This window comes from Monoraphidium neglectum, assembly GCF_000611645.1.
Source record: "Monoraphidium neglectum strain SAG 48.87 unplaced genomic scaffold scaffold01238, whole genome shotgun sequence".
Taxonomy (NCBI): Eukaryota; Viridiplantae; Chlorophyta; class Chlorophyceae; order Sphaeropleales; family Selenastraceae; genus Monoraphidium; species Monoraphidium neglectum.
The window spans coordinates 3724-16012 of record NW_014012390.1 but is presented as its reverse complement, the minus strand read 5'-3'; the positions used below and the strand labels follow the sequence as shown (position 1 = coordinate 16012).

The following is a 12289-nucleotide window of genomic DNA, read 5'->3' as shown; positions in this document are numbered from 1 at the left end:
ACCCCACCCCACCCCACTCGCCCGTCTCCGCCCCGGCCGCAGCTGGCGTCGACGTCGTGCACTGCCACTCATCGCACCACGCAAAGGGAGCCGAGCTGTTCCAGGGGAAGCTCATCATGCATGGCGCAGGCGACCTCATCAGCGACTACGAAGGCATACAGGCGCGCAAATGCACGCGCACACGCGCGCCCCTGCCTCCAGGCACGCGAGCTCGCCGGCGTCCCCGCTCCCCGACGTGCGCCGCGGCGCTCCGCTGTTCGCAGTTTTGCGGGCTATGGAGGCTGGCATGCATGCAGCGAGCGCGGCGCGCGGGGGTTGGCGCCTTGGGCAGCTGCGGCGGCTGCAGAAACAGCTGCTGAGCAATCGCGGAGGTGTTGAGCAAGGGCCGGGCACACTGGAAGTGTGCCGGCTGGTAGTCGCTCCATAAGCCTGACCACCAGTTTGGGCTTGTACGCTTGCGCTGAAAATGCATCCCTTTCACTTGAAATGCATCCCGTGAACAAATGCCCACCCGACCTAGATGTGGCCAAACACTGCGCGCGCCGCGACTTCCAGCGCACGCCCAGCGCTTGCCACGCGTGCACGCGCGCGCCACGCACGTGTAGGCGCCAGGCGCGCACTTGCACACGCAGCCCGCAACGCCCCCGCACCCACTTGCCCGGCCAGAACGTGTTTGTGGAGTCGCGCTTTCCGCCGGAGCAGTACAGGGATGACCTGGGCCTGCTGTGGTACGCTGACATCAGCATGACTGACGGCCGCCTGGGGCAGCTGACCGTGACTCCCACGCGGCTCAGGTGCGGCGTCCTAGAGCCGGCACGGCAGTGCGCGCGCTGGCTGAGCGCGGAGAGATTCCGAGCGTCTAGAGGAGGGGGTTAGAATGCGGCAGGCGCAAGGGAAACCAAGGGGGCGGCACAAGGCCATTTTAGGGGCGGCACACCATGCACTGCCGTGATTTGGTCATGTCAGCGAGTGTCAGACAGCGCCGCTGGAAGAGCTCACCCACTCTGGCTTATGATTGCGCCGTTGTCTTGCGCCAACTTGCGCCGCGGTGCTGCCTCCACCACCGACGCCCCCCGGTCCCCCTGCCCTGTACGGAGGCACCTGCGCCTGGAGGCGCCCGAGCCGTCCGACTGGCGCTACATCCAATCGACAATGGACAGGGAGTGCAGGAGGCTGGGGGCGCAGGGGGGCGTCAAAGTTGTGGGGTCGGGGCCGGGGGCGCGGCTGGCGCTGCAGGAGGGCGGGGGAGCAGGGGCCGACAGGTGATTAAGGGACGGGCCCCCGGCTGCGCGGGCGGCTCAGTAGCGGTGATGTCTTGCGCTGGGGATTGGAGTTGGTCAGGGTTGTTGGGAATGCCTCTTGTTGATGTGATGTCACCGCTTGCTGAAATTGCTGCTGCGGCCATCGCTTAGGCACTGCTGCTTGTTTACACAGCACATCTGTTCTCAAGTGCCCGCTGCTTCTGCTGTTGTGTGGGGCAAGGGTGTGCCGGTGTAAAGTCTACTTGCTCGGCCCCGTTGTTGCTGGGATGACAAGGTGGCGGCGCCAACATCAGCAATTTGATATGCAACAGCTTTAGACGCAGAGGCTTGCGCGGTCCACGGCACGGGACGTTGGAGTGCACATGGGAAGGCGAGCTCGTGGTGCCCCTCGTGTCGTAATGCATGCGGAGTTTTTGACAGCGAAAAGCGCCCAGCGAGGCCCGCGCCAGAAGGAGCCGCCAGGCGCCGCCGTGCTCCGAGGATTGGCATGAAACTATTTGTAGGGCAGGCGAGCAAGCATGCGGGGGAGCGGTCACCCAGGGAGCGTGAGGACACGCGCACTTCCTGAGTCGTACAAACGCAATCCAATTAGTTACACGGGCTGAAGCTCCTGCCGCCCTTGACCGCCTCCATAACCTCGCGCATGCGCCGGAAGCTACTGGCCGCGCACTGGGCCCGCCCGTGCAGCGCCCGTTGGTTTGCGGCCTCGGCGACCTCGACCTCTGACGCCCGCTGCCGCAGCACAGCTGCCACTGCCATGGCGGCCCCGTCGTCCAGCTGAAAGACGCCCAGGGCTTCCTGCTGCGGCACGCATCCGGCGGTGCGGGTGTCTGCTGCGCTCCGCACATGCAGGGGCCTGCCAAGCAGACTACCCAGTGGTGCTTCACCATCGCCGCTGTGCCCGCTGCTGCCCCTGCCGTGGTCCCTGCCATTGACGGGGCCAAGTCCGCTGCCGCTGGATTGGCTACCATCAGCGGCGGTGCTGCTGCTGCAATTGCCGGTGCCGATGTTGCAGCTGCTTTTGTTGCCGCCAAGGCTGGCTGCAGCGCTGTTGTCCTCGCCAGGTTTGGCTTCGCCAGGCTGAGCACAAAAGTTGTGGGCCTCAAACTCCAGCAGCGGCGTGGTATGGCCCATGGGCAAGCCTTGTACAGGTTCCTGCTCCAGCTCCGGCCCCTGATGCTGACGCAGCAATGGCAGTGGTTGGGGCTCTGCTGTTGCTTCCTGCGGCTGGTTCTGGTGCTGGTGGTGGTGTTGCTGCTGTTGTTGTAGCTGCTGCTGTCTAGTCTCCGGTTCCAAGGCAATCAGCTCCTCCATGCCAATCTCTGCAGCATCGCTTCTGATCCCCCTGTCGTGCTCTCGCGCATCATCCTCGTTGCACGCCCGGCACGACAGCTGCTGCTGCTGCTGCTGGTGCTGCTGGTGCTGCTGCTGCTGCTGCTGCTGCTGCTGCTGCTGCTGCTGCTGCTGCTGCTGCTGCTGCTGCAGTGATGCTTGGCGGCGAGCCAGGGTCCCCCTGCAGGACCGGAAGGGCCGATGCAAGAAACCTCAGCCTGAATGTACCATTGGAAAACTTCGCCATTGCCAGATGAAACATGCTAAAATTGGTAAACATCATGACACATCATCACCTGTATGCTGACTGGATCACCAGGATGGCTTTGCGGCGCCTGAGAAACTCAAGCCGGGCACGCCGCGCCCGCCAAAATGACTGCCACATGTGCAAGTTGAGGTAGGCATGGGAACTGAGATGTGTGCAACTGCTGCGCATGGCACAAGCATGTTGCACGATTCCGGGGAAGCCTGCCCCTGCACAAAGCTGCGGCTGCATCCCGCCAGCATTGACTGTACCTGGATGAGAGCGGCAGGTTGGTTGCCCCAGGTGCTGTAGAAACCACGCCAGACCGATAACACGCCGTCCTCTGCGTGCCACCCCTGCAGGTTGGCTCTTGCGTGCGACTGCTGTCGCGCCTCGGATGGTGCTGGTTCCCCAGCCGCGCTCGAAGGCGGCGGCGGCGGTGGCTGCTGCTGCTGCTCCTCCTCCTCCTCCTCCTCCTCCTGCTGCTGCTGCTGCTGCTGCTGTTGCTGCTGCTGCTGCTGCTGCTGCTGATCAGCACAGTCTGCCTTGCAGTTGAGCAGCTCGATGAGACCCACCAGCATGTCATCGTCAGCCTCTGCTGTCCGGCCTGCGCTGCTGCCACTGCTGGGCCTGCAACTGCCGCCAGACGCCGGCCGCTGCACTGGTGCCTGGGCGCGCACAGTGGCGTTCGTGGCGCTTCCACATGAATGCTCGCACTCCTCTAGTGCCATCATGGTGCTCAGCAGGCGGTCCGACTCCCTGTCGCTGAGCACGAGGCGCGGCTGGCGGTGCTGCACACGCCCGCGCGGGGTGCTTGCTTGTGCGCGTCCACCGCTGGCAGCCTTGGGTGCACCTCCCTGCCCCTTCTTCGACGGCTTTACTTTGTCGTCGATACACGATTTCAAAAACTCCTACAATGAAAAGTGTGGCAGATGGCATCCCTAAAACGAAACCGAGTGATAGACCGCTTGCAGAGCCATGCTGCTCACCTGTGCCACCGTGCTGGTTTCCCGACATTTTCTGAGGACGCGGTGAGCGTCCTCAAGCTTGGAGGCTGCTTGTCGCGCAGATGCAACGCTTTGACCGGGTGTCGAATGCATTCCTGCACAATATGCCCGCACGGCTACTTATATTGCCATACCGCTGAACGTTTTCGATGTATTTTGCAAGGTGTAGTGCGCCGCGTGTGCCTTCGAGCCGTTGGTGAACAGCAGTGAATGCAGCGCGTCCGTGAACATGCGAATGTTGCTCATCCTGTTTGCTGCATGAGGACACTCCTTCCTGGTTGAGGCTTCTGCGGGTATACACACATGTCCGCCTTGGTGGAACCACTCCTGCAGACGTGCGCGCATGCATGTAGAGGAGCGCAGTAGCCCCCCTGGCTCGTCCCGGGGATTGCAGCTGTGCGTTCAGGCAGCATGGTTTACACAGCGTCACCATAGACTGGAGAGCAGCAGGGCCCCGCGATAGGACCTGCAACATACACATACGCGACAAGGCATCATGCAGAATAAGCCGTGCATAGTCATGCTGGCCGGCATCTTGGCACGTCGTGGTACTGAAAGCGCCAGCTGCGGGGTGGTTGCAGAGGGAGGGCAAGTTGGTCAGCTGAGGCATTGACTTCCCTTTGTCTACCTTGCAAGCCTTACCGCGGGCGCGATGGCCGCATCAAAGCACACGCTGCCGGCCGTCACACCGCACGACGGCCATAGACTTGTTCAATGACTTGCAGCCTTGGCGCGGCTTACCCTAGCTTGTCAGGCGGGCCTGCGGGGAACGCCATGCATGTGATGGGCAGGAATGGCGAAGGTCACACGCACCACTTGCCGGCAGTCACGGGGGCGCCCCACAGCCAACAGGTGGGCAGCAGGTATGGCTAGGGCTCCTGCAATCGAATGTCGGCGACACCAAGTGCCGCTGCGCTGGGGCACTCTCGCGCAGCGGGATCACCGGAGTCTCGCCGCCTTGCAGCTGCAAGGTTGATTTGGCACTGTGTTGAATCCCTAATGGGAAACCACTTTCTCGGGCGTCTTGCTGCGGGGCCAGGGAACTCGGGCCTCGCAGCGGCCAGCCTGTGCCGTGAGGTGCTGATGCAGCTGCTGCAAAACGCCATCACGCAAGCCAAGTGCCATCGCACTGTAAGCACCACCCAGCCACGTCGCTGAACCTCCTCACCGGTCTGTGCCAGGATTACGGGTGTCTTGGCTGGTGCAGCAGGAGCCCAATGGGTCTGCATCAAGCTCCACTACCTGCGCTCGCCTCGTGACGCAGCATGGTGCCCCTGCCGAACACAGCCAAACACACTTACCGCATGTCCTGAGCCACTTTACAATGTTTTATGATTGTATCAATTCCCTTGAGTCCTGAATACATGCCAAACAGGCTGACAGGTGCCGGTGTCGAGATCACATAGTCAGAGAGTAGGGTCGAAGCGAAGGTATCAGCAACTTCACTGATAGAGTGAAGCATTTATACAGGCAAGCAGCTACTTGCCACGCCATTGAGGCACCACAGGTCAAAGAACAGGGCCCGCCGCTCCATTCTCGAGCCGAATTGCGGATTTCAGCAGGGTCTTACGAGCTAGATCTGCTTTTTGACGATCGCATCAAACAAACTCAGTTCGCTCGCAGCCCCGGGCTCGGCACGCGGGGTGCTTTGCCTTCTTAGGGGCAGCAAGCACAATGGTGGGTGGCTAATCGCTGCGGTTGAGCAATAATAAGTTGGAACTACTGCTTGTGATGGTCCTGAGGCTTGAAATCTGCAGATCAAGCGGTGATGGCCAGCCTGCCGCCTCTCTTGGCACTCGCAGGCGGCCACTGCTGAGAACGTGGCTGAGCAGCTGGCCGAGGTCGCTGTAGAGGATAAGCCCAAAAAGGAGAAGAAGGAAAAGGCCCCCAAAGTGCCGAAGGAGAAGAAGGAGGGTGAGCAGCACATACGCAGCAGCAGCGGCAGCGCATGCTGCAAATTCACATGGGCATGCATGCAGCAAGTGTGCAGCAGCCTGCCTCGTGAAAGTTGCGCTTGATGCATGCTCACGTGTGTCAGTTCAGACCGAATTGTCGAGAGCGATGATGCACCTAGCGGAAAGCGAACAGTGCCGCGATGCGCAGCAGTGCTCAACCGCCCCGCCCAACCGCAACCGCCCTCCTCGCAACCCCGTCGCTTGCAGGCAGCAGCGGTGGGGCTGGCGGCGGCGGCGGCAAGGACAAGAAGAAGGAGACGCAGCTGGGGCTGTCTGCCACCAAGAATGAGGACTTCAACAAGTGGTACCAGGTGCGAGCCCCCTTTGAAGGGCACATTCGCAGGGGCGGATGAGAGCGAGGGCTGCGGGGCTGCTGGGAGGGCGGCGGCGGTGCCCGGGCAGGGCAGACGGAGTGACTCAGCTGCCACCAGCCAACTCGAATGGCGCTGGAAGGCTTTGGCACCGCAGCAGCACGCGGTGCAGCAACCAGCCGGTGCAAATGCACCCGAGCCATTGCGTGTTCCTGTGTTGCATGCAACCGAACATGCGTGCGCACGTGCATGCATGCATTGTGATGTGCAGGAGCTGGTGGTTGCCAGCGAGCTGATCAGCTACTACGACGTCAGCGGCTGCTACATCCTGCGCCCATGGGCGTTTGCAATGTGGGAGGTGGTGCACCGCTGGTTTGACGACAACATCAAGGCGTTGGGCGTGCAGGTGTGGGGTGCATGGTGTGCGTGCATATGTGCGTGCGTGCGTGCGTGTGTGTGTACCAGATTTGTGTGTGGGCATGGGCTCACACGTGCATGTTGTGAGGTGGTGGTGGCAAGCTGCAAGGGGCAGCAGCCCTGGCCGTGATGAGACCACACATAAGGGATTTACTCGAGCGCCCCCACCGGGGCGCTGTGAGATGAATTTCGTGTACCAATGGATCCTACTGAGCCAAAGCCCGCGTACGTCACGCAGCACACTCTGCAATCTAGGCTGTGCTGCCACAACCCTTGTACACACACACCAAGCGTGCATGCATGCCATGCGTATGCAGACAGCCACGCAAACTCCCACTTCCTGCTGTCTCGCCCCAGCCTGCGTTCCCCGCAAACTCGCCTGCGTCGCACTCCAGTGCTGCTTTGCCCGCCTCCGTCACAGCCAACACCCGCAATCCTGCTGCCCTCGCACGCGCCCGACACCCACCCTGCCTCCCCCCAGAACGCCTACTTCCCGCTTTTCATTACGGAGGACGTCCTCAACACTGAGAAGGACCACGTCGAGGGCTTCGCGCCCGAGGTGGCCTGGGTGACGCGCAGCGGCAACACGCCCATGGAGAAGCCCATCGCCATCAGGCCCACCAGCGAGACGGTGCGAGGGGGGGGGGGGTATCACGGGTGGAGGGGAGTGGTGGGAGGGGTGATGGCAGCCGTCCTCCATGAGGCGCCGCGGGGCCGCGGGTACGTGGGGGAACGGGTGCCTTGAGATGTTGCTATGGACGAGCGTCATGAGCAGCAATAGTGCATGGGTGCCGTGGTGCCGTCTCATTTGCTCCGCCGCCTGACCTCCACCCGCGGCGCCCCACCTGCCCGTTCAGTGTTCCTGCTCCCGTGCTCACCGTGTTCTTGCAGCGAAACCTGTGCAACCCTCACTGCGACTTTATGCCCATAACCATGCCACCTCCTCATCTCCCACGCTCTCGCTTGGCCCCCATCCCATCCCCTCCTCCAGGCCATGTACCCCTACTTTGCGCAGTGGATCCGCTCCCACCGCGACCTGCCCCTGCGCCTCAACCAGTGGACCAACGTGGTGCGGTGGGAGTTCAAGTACCCCACGCCCTTCATCCGCAGCCGCGAGTTCCTCTGGCAGGAGGGCCACACCGCCTTCGCAACCCAGGTGGGGGGCGCGGGCCGGGGCAGGGACAAAGGGGGTCTTGTCAGAGTCGTGCGTGTGGGTTTGGGGCACTTTTTTCCATTCATTGGCATTACGGTGCCTGCAGGCGTTGGCCGGCCGCGCTCGTGTGCATGCACATTCGCACCCATGCGCCCTGCTTTGCCCCATCACATGTGCACGCATGCACGCGCACACACACACATACACACGCGCACATACACATTCGCATCACAAACACATATGCACACACAACTCCGATCAAAAAAAACACAACCACACACATCCACTCACAAATTGCAGGAGGAGGCTGACGCGGAGGTGCTCCAGATCCTGGACCTCTATGCGGGCGTCTACGAGCAGCTGCTGGCCGTGCCCGTCACAAAGGGCCGCAAGTCGAAGAAGGAGCAGTTCGCGGGCGCCCTGTACACAACCACCGTCGAGGTGCGGGGAGAAAGGGGGGCGCTGGCGGCAACATGATGCCAGGGTCTTCCGCCGTTTGAACCTTTGTGGTGCATAAAGCCGCTTGTCGCGCGCAAGCTGCTGCGGCTGACTTTGCAGGGAGCGCGAGCATCGCCGCTTCCGATCCACCAGGTTTGCAGCTCGAGAGCTCCCGGCGTCGAGCGTCACTCTTGACCCCCTGCACCCTCACGTTGGCTGCGCCAGGCGTACATCCCGGAGACCGGCCGCGGCATCCAGGGCGCCACCAGCCACTGCCTGGGCCAGAACTTCAGCCGCATGTTTGGCATCGAGTTTGAGACCGAGGAGAAGACCAAGCAGCACGCGTGGCAAAACAGCTGGGGCCTCACGACGCGCACGCTGGGGGTCATGGTGATGACGCACTCGGACGACAAGGGGCTCGTGCTGCCGCCGCGGGTCGCCCCCAAGCAGGTGCGCGGCGGGTCGCTTGCTCTCAAGCAATGCAGGGCCGCCGCTGCGCCCCTCCACGCCGCGGTCGCTTTTCTGCTGCGACACGACGCCCCTCCCGCGCCTCCAGGGCGCGCCCGCCTCGGTCCCAGCGCTGCGCGCGGCCCGCCTCGGCTCTGGCGCAGGGCTCGTCGCGCCGCGGCCGCCCTGCCTCCCGCCTTCTGCCAGCAACTCCTGTCTGACCTCGACGCCTGCCTTTGTGACGCCACCTCGCGCTCCCCCTGCAGGTGGTGATCATCCCCATCCCCAAGGGCAACTCCTCCCCTGAGGTGGCGCAGGGCATGTTTGACAAGGCGGCAGAGCTGCGGAAGGGCCTCGAGGCAGTGGTGGGTTTGCAGGGCTTTGCCTTCTGAGGGGGTCGTGTGGGGCTGTTGATCTGAACGCAACCTGCCAAGGGTTAGAATATGGGGTGGCACGCCTCACATGGATTTACGGCCACGCTAGTGAAGGTTGTACACGTGCAAGTGCACGCATGCCGTGTGTGTGTATGTGTGTATGTGTGTGTGTGTGTTGGCGTGTGTGTGCATGTCATGTATGGGGTGCCCCGGCTGTGATGAGACCACACATAAGGGATTTACTCGAGCGCCCCCACCGGGGCTTGATGAGATGAATTTCGTGTACCAATGGATCCTACTGAGCCGAGGCAACTTACGTGCCAGTTGCATGAAGACATGTGATGGGGCATGCTTTTGCGTGACGTGTTGCTGATCAGACTCTTTACTGCGAATCCGATCTGCCCGCATGAAACCGCTCTCGCTGACTGACGACAAAGGCACTTGGCAACGTTGACTGAGACACCTGCCATTTACGCAACCTGCGCGAACCATCAGTACCAGCAACCTCCGCCCCACGACCCCCCCTCCCTCTCCCTTGCTCACACCGCCGCGCCAAGCCCCCGCCCCCAGCACACCAACCAAGCTCCCGTCACCCCCTGCACCCTCCTGACCTCGCCCCCACCCAACCCCCCAGGGCGTGCGCGTGGAGACGGACCTGCGCACCAACTACACCCCGGGCTGGAAGTACAACCACTGGGAGATGCGGGGCCTGCCGCTGCGGGTGGAGCTGGGGCCGCGGGACATGGAGGCCGGCGTGGTGGTGGTGGCGCGCCGCGACACGGGTGGGTGCTGGGGGCGTGGAGAGGGGCGTTGCCGTGCGGTGCGGTGGTGATGCATACGAGAGCGTCCGCGCTTGTTTATGTGTGTGTGTGTGTGTGTGTGTGTGTGTGTGAGTGTGTGCATGGGCGTGTGTGGGTGAAGGGGCGGTGATGTCACCACAGTTCCTGACCCGGGCAGGCACACGGCATTGGGCCCCCGGGGTCACTCTGAAGACAGACAACTGCGACGGTATCTGAGCCCTACGGACATTGTGTGTGCGCGCGTGCATGTGTGTTTGCATGTCTGTGTGTGCATCTGTGTATGTGTGCATATGTGAGGTGGTGGTGGCAAGCTGCGCGAGGTGGCAGCCCTGGCCGTGATGAGACCACACATAAGGGATTTACTCGAGCGCCCCCACCGGGGCGTGATGAGATGAATTTCGTGTACCAATGGATCCTGCTGAGCCAAAGCCTTGCACCGGTTACAACCCTGCTGTCTTGAAAGCACCCACAGCCAGAAAACATCTCCAGCCTTGCAACAAAGTCAGCGACGCCTCCCTTTAGGTGCTCAATCAGAATCTGCTCTGTCCTGCTGAACCACCCAATCATCGATGCCCCCACGCCCCAGGCGCCAAGGAGACGGTGGCGTGGGCTGACCTGTCGACGCGGCTGCCGGCCCTGCTGGACACCATCCAGGCGGAGATGCTGGTGCGGGCGCGCGAGCGCTACGACGCGTGCCTGGAGACGGTCACCACGTGGGAGGATTTCATGGCGGCGCTGGAGCGCAAGTGAGACGCGCCGCTGCGTGCTGCCGCTGCTTGCTGTCGCTGCTTGCTGCCACTGCTTGCTGCCGCTGCTCGCTGCCGCTGCTTGCTGCCGCTGCTTGCTGCCGCTGCTTGCCGCTGTTGCTTGCTGCGACTGCTCGCTCCTGCTGCTCGCTCCTGCTGTGGTGCTGCCTTTGTGACCCCCTCTGGCGCAGTCCAAAGCCTCACAGGCCCCTCCCCTCGTACCCCAAGCCACCGCACCTCATCCCCCCCTCCCCCCCCACGCGCAGGCACATGGTCCTGGCGCCCTGGGCGGACGAGGAGGAGGTGGAGGAGGACGTGAAGAAGCGCTCCGCCACCGCAGACAGCATGGGCGCCAAGACCCTCTGCCTGCCCTTCGTGCAGCCGGAGCTGCCGGCGGGCGCGGTCTGCTTCGCCAGTGGGAAGCCCGCCAAGAACTGGGCGCTCTGGGGGCGCAGCTACTGAGGGCGCGCCCCAGGTGCCGCGGCGGGCCGCTCCTCCCTGCTTCTTCGCCGGCCGGGGTGCGGTCGGGACGGCCAAGGTGCTGCGCTCGTGCGCACGCTGTCATTCATGCTACCATCTGGCCAAACAAATCATTGTGTATCTGCTGATGGCGCCCCAACCGGCGCCGATTTCATGAAAGTCGATGTGTATTCAACATACAGGATAGCTTGTGCTGCCATGCGGTTGGGCCCGCGTGTAAAGACTGCTCGATGATGTCACTGGCCTGGCCGTTGCCCTGGGGAGGGGCCGACTAAGGACCGTAGCAGGGGCCTGATCTGAGGCAGGCGGGGCGACTGCTGCCGCATGCGCTTCAGGCCTGCCAGGAGACATTCAGGCGTCAGGCGGTCACCCCTGAGGGCTGGCCCCGGCCCCATCGCACTGATGGCCAGACTTTCCCTACCAAAGGGACCCGGCAGGAATTTGTTCGGGTTGGAGCGCATGGACAGCCAGCCAGAGCTACGTATTACTAAAGTCATAAGGTTGGGGGCAATCATGCATGTCGACTTGTGCCTTTGTTTGCAGTGAGATTCAACGCCTGCTGTGATGGGTTGCAAGGGTACACGTTGAAAGGCCATCAAACTAGCCGCTGCGCATCGGGCACTTGAGCCCTTGCACTGATGGAAGTTTTGAGGTCCCTGAGGCTGGCAACGCATGCAGCCGTGATGAGCAATTGGCAGAGGTGCACGGCAGGCATGCGGGGTGCTTGTGTGTTGGCATCAAGTGATGGTACGTACAAGAGGGTACAAGGGCGGGCGGCACGGGCGGCGGCGCCTGCAGCAGGGGTGAGGGATCGGCCTGATGCGCGTGTTTGTGCTTCTCAACTGGCACGCCCGGAGCTTAGTGAGTTAGGTGCGTGGCGCCAAGGCCCTGGCCGGTGCGGGGGACGTCAAGCGTTCAGCAGGGCCGCCTCTGAGAGCCGCTGCTGGCGGCGCAGCCGCGGCTGGCCGGCAGGGCAAGACATCGCCCGGCTGGCCACCAGAACGGGGGCGCCGCGCGCACAGGGGGTGCCGCGCAACACGCCGTCGTTCAGGCCGCAAGTGGGGGCCCAGGCCGTTGAGGACGCCTGGGCGGACGCTGATCAGGCTGCGTCGTCGCTTGGGGGCAGCTTGCTGTAGACGGCGTTCTCGTACCGCCGCACGTCGGGCGCCTGGTCGCGCGCGCAACCGCCCGCGTCCTTGCCGGGCTTGCCGGCCGCCGCCGGCTTGCCGATGACGCAGGCCGCGCCGGCCGTGTCCTCCGCGCCCAGCGCAAAGATGTAGGCGGGCCCGCCGTTGCCGCCGCTGCCGCTGCGCGCGGCCGCGC

The 12289-nt window shown here is 63.2% G+C and overlaps 3 protein-coding genes across 3 annotated transcripts in view; 2 read left to right on the top strand and 1 right to left on the bottom strand.

Annotated features, from left to right (window-relative positions):
* Positions 1 to 1097: 1097 nt before the first annotated feature.
* MNEG_7148 (hypothetical protein) lies at positions 1098 to 1301 on the top strand (the record flags this gene model as incomplete). Its single annotated transcript, XM_014044382.1, has 1 exon — positions 1098 to 1301. A coding segment is annotated over one exon (204 nt), but the record flags the coding sequence as incomplete, so codon positions are not given.
* A 4218-nt stretch (positions 1302 to 5519) lies between these two features.
* MNEG_7147 (prolyl-tRNA synthetase) lies at positions 5520 to 10948 on the top strand (the record flags this gene model as incomplete). The annotated part of the gene is made up of 12 exons (XM_014044381.1): positions 5520 to 5522; positions 5648 to 5759; positions 6008 to 6111; positions 6383 to 6517; positions 7010 to 7159; positions 7520 to 7684; positions 7982 to 8122; positions 8345 to 8569; positions 8833 to 8931; positions 9575 to 9722; positions 10327 to 10486; positions 10753 to 10948. 12 exons carry the CDS (start codon positions 5520 to 5522, stop codon positions 10946 to 10948), a joined length of 1638 nt encoding a protein of 545 aa, XP_013899835.1.
* A 1117-nt stretch (positions 10949 to 12065) lies between these two features.
* MNEG_7146 (hypothetical protein) overlaps positions 12066 to 12289 on the bottom strand; it is a gene marked incomplete at both ends in the record, with an annotated part of 2191 nt that continues 1967 nt past the window's right edge. Inside the window, one exon of the mRNA XM_014044380.1 lies at positions 12066 to 12273. Within this exon, the coding sequence (XP_013899834.1) occupies positions 12066 to 12273 (208 nt within the window). The remainder of the gene's footprint in view (positions 12274 to 12289) is intronic.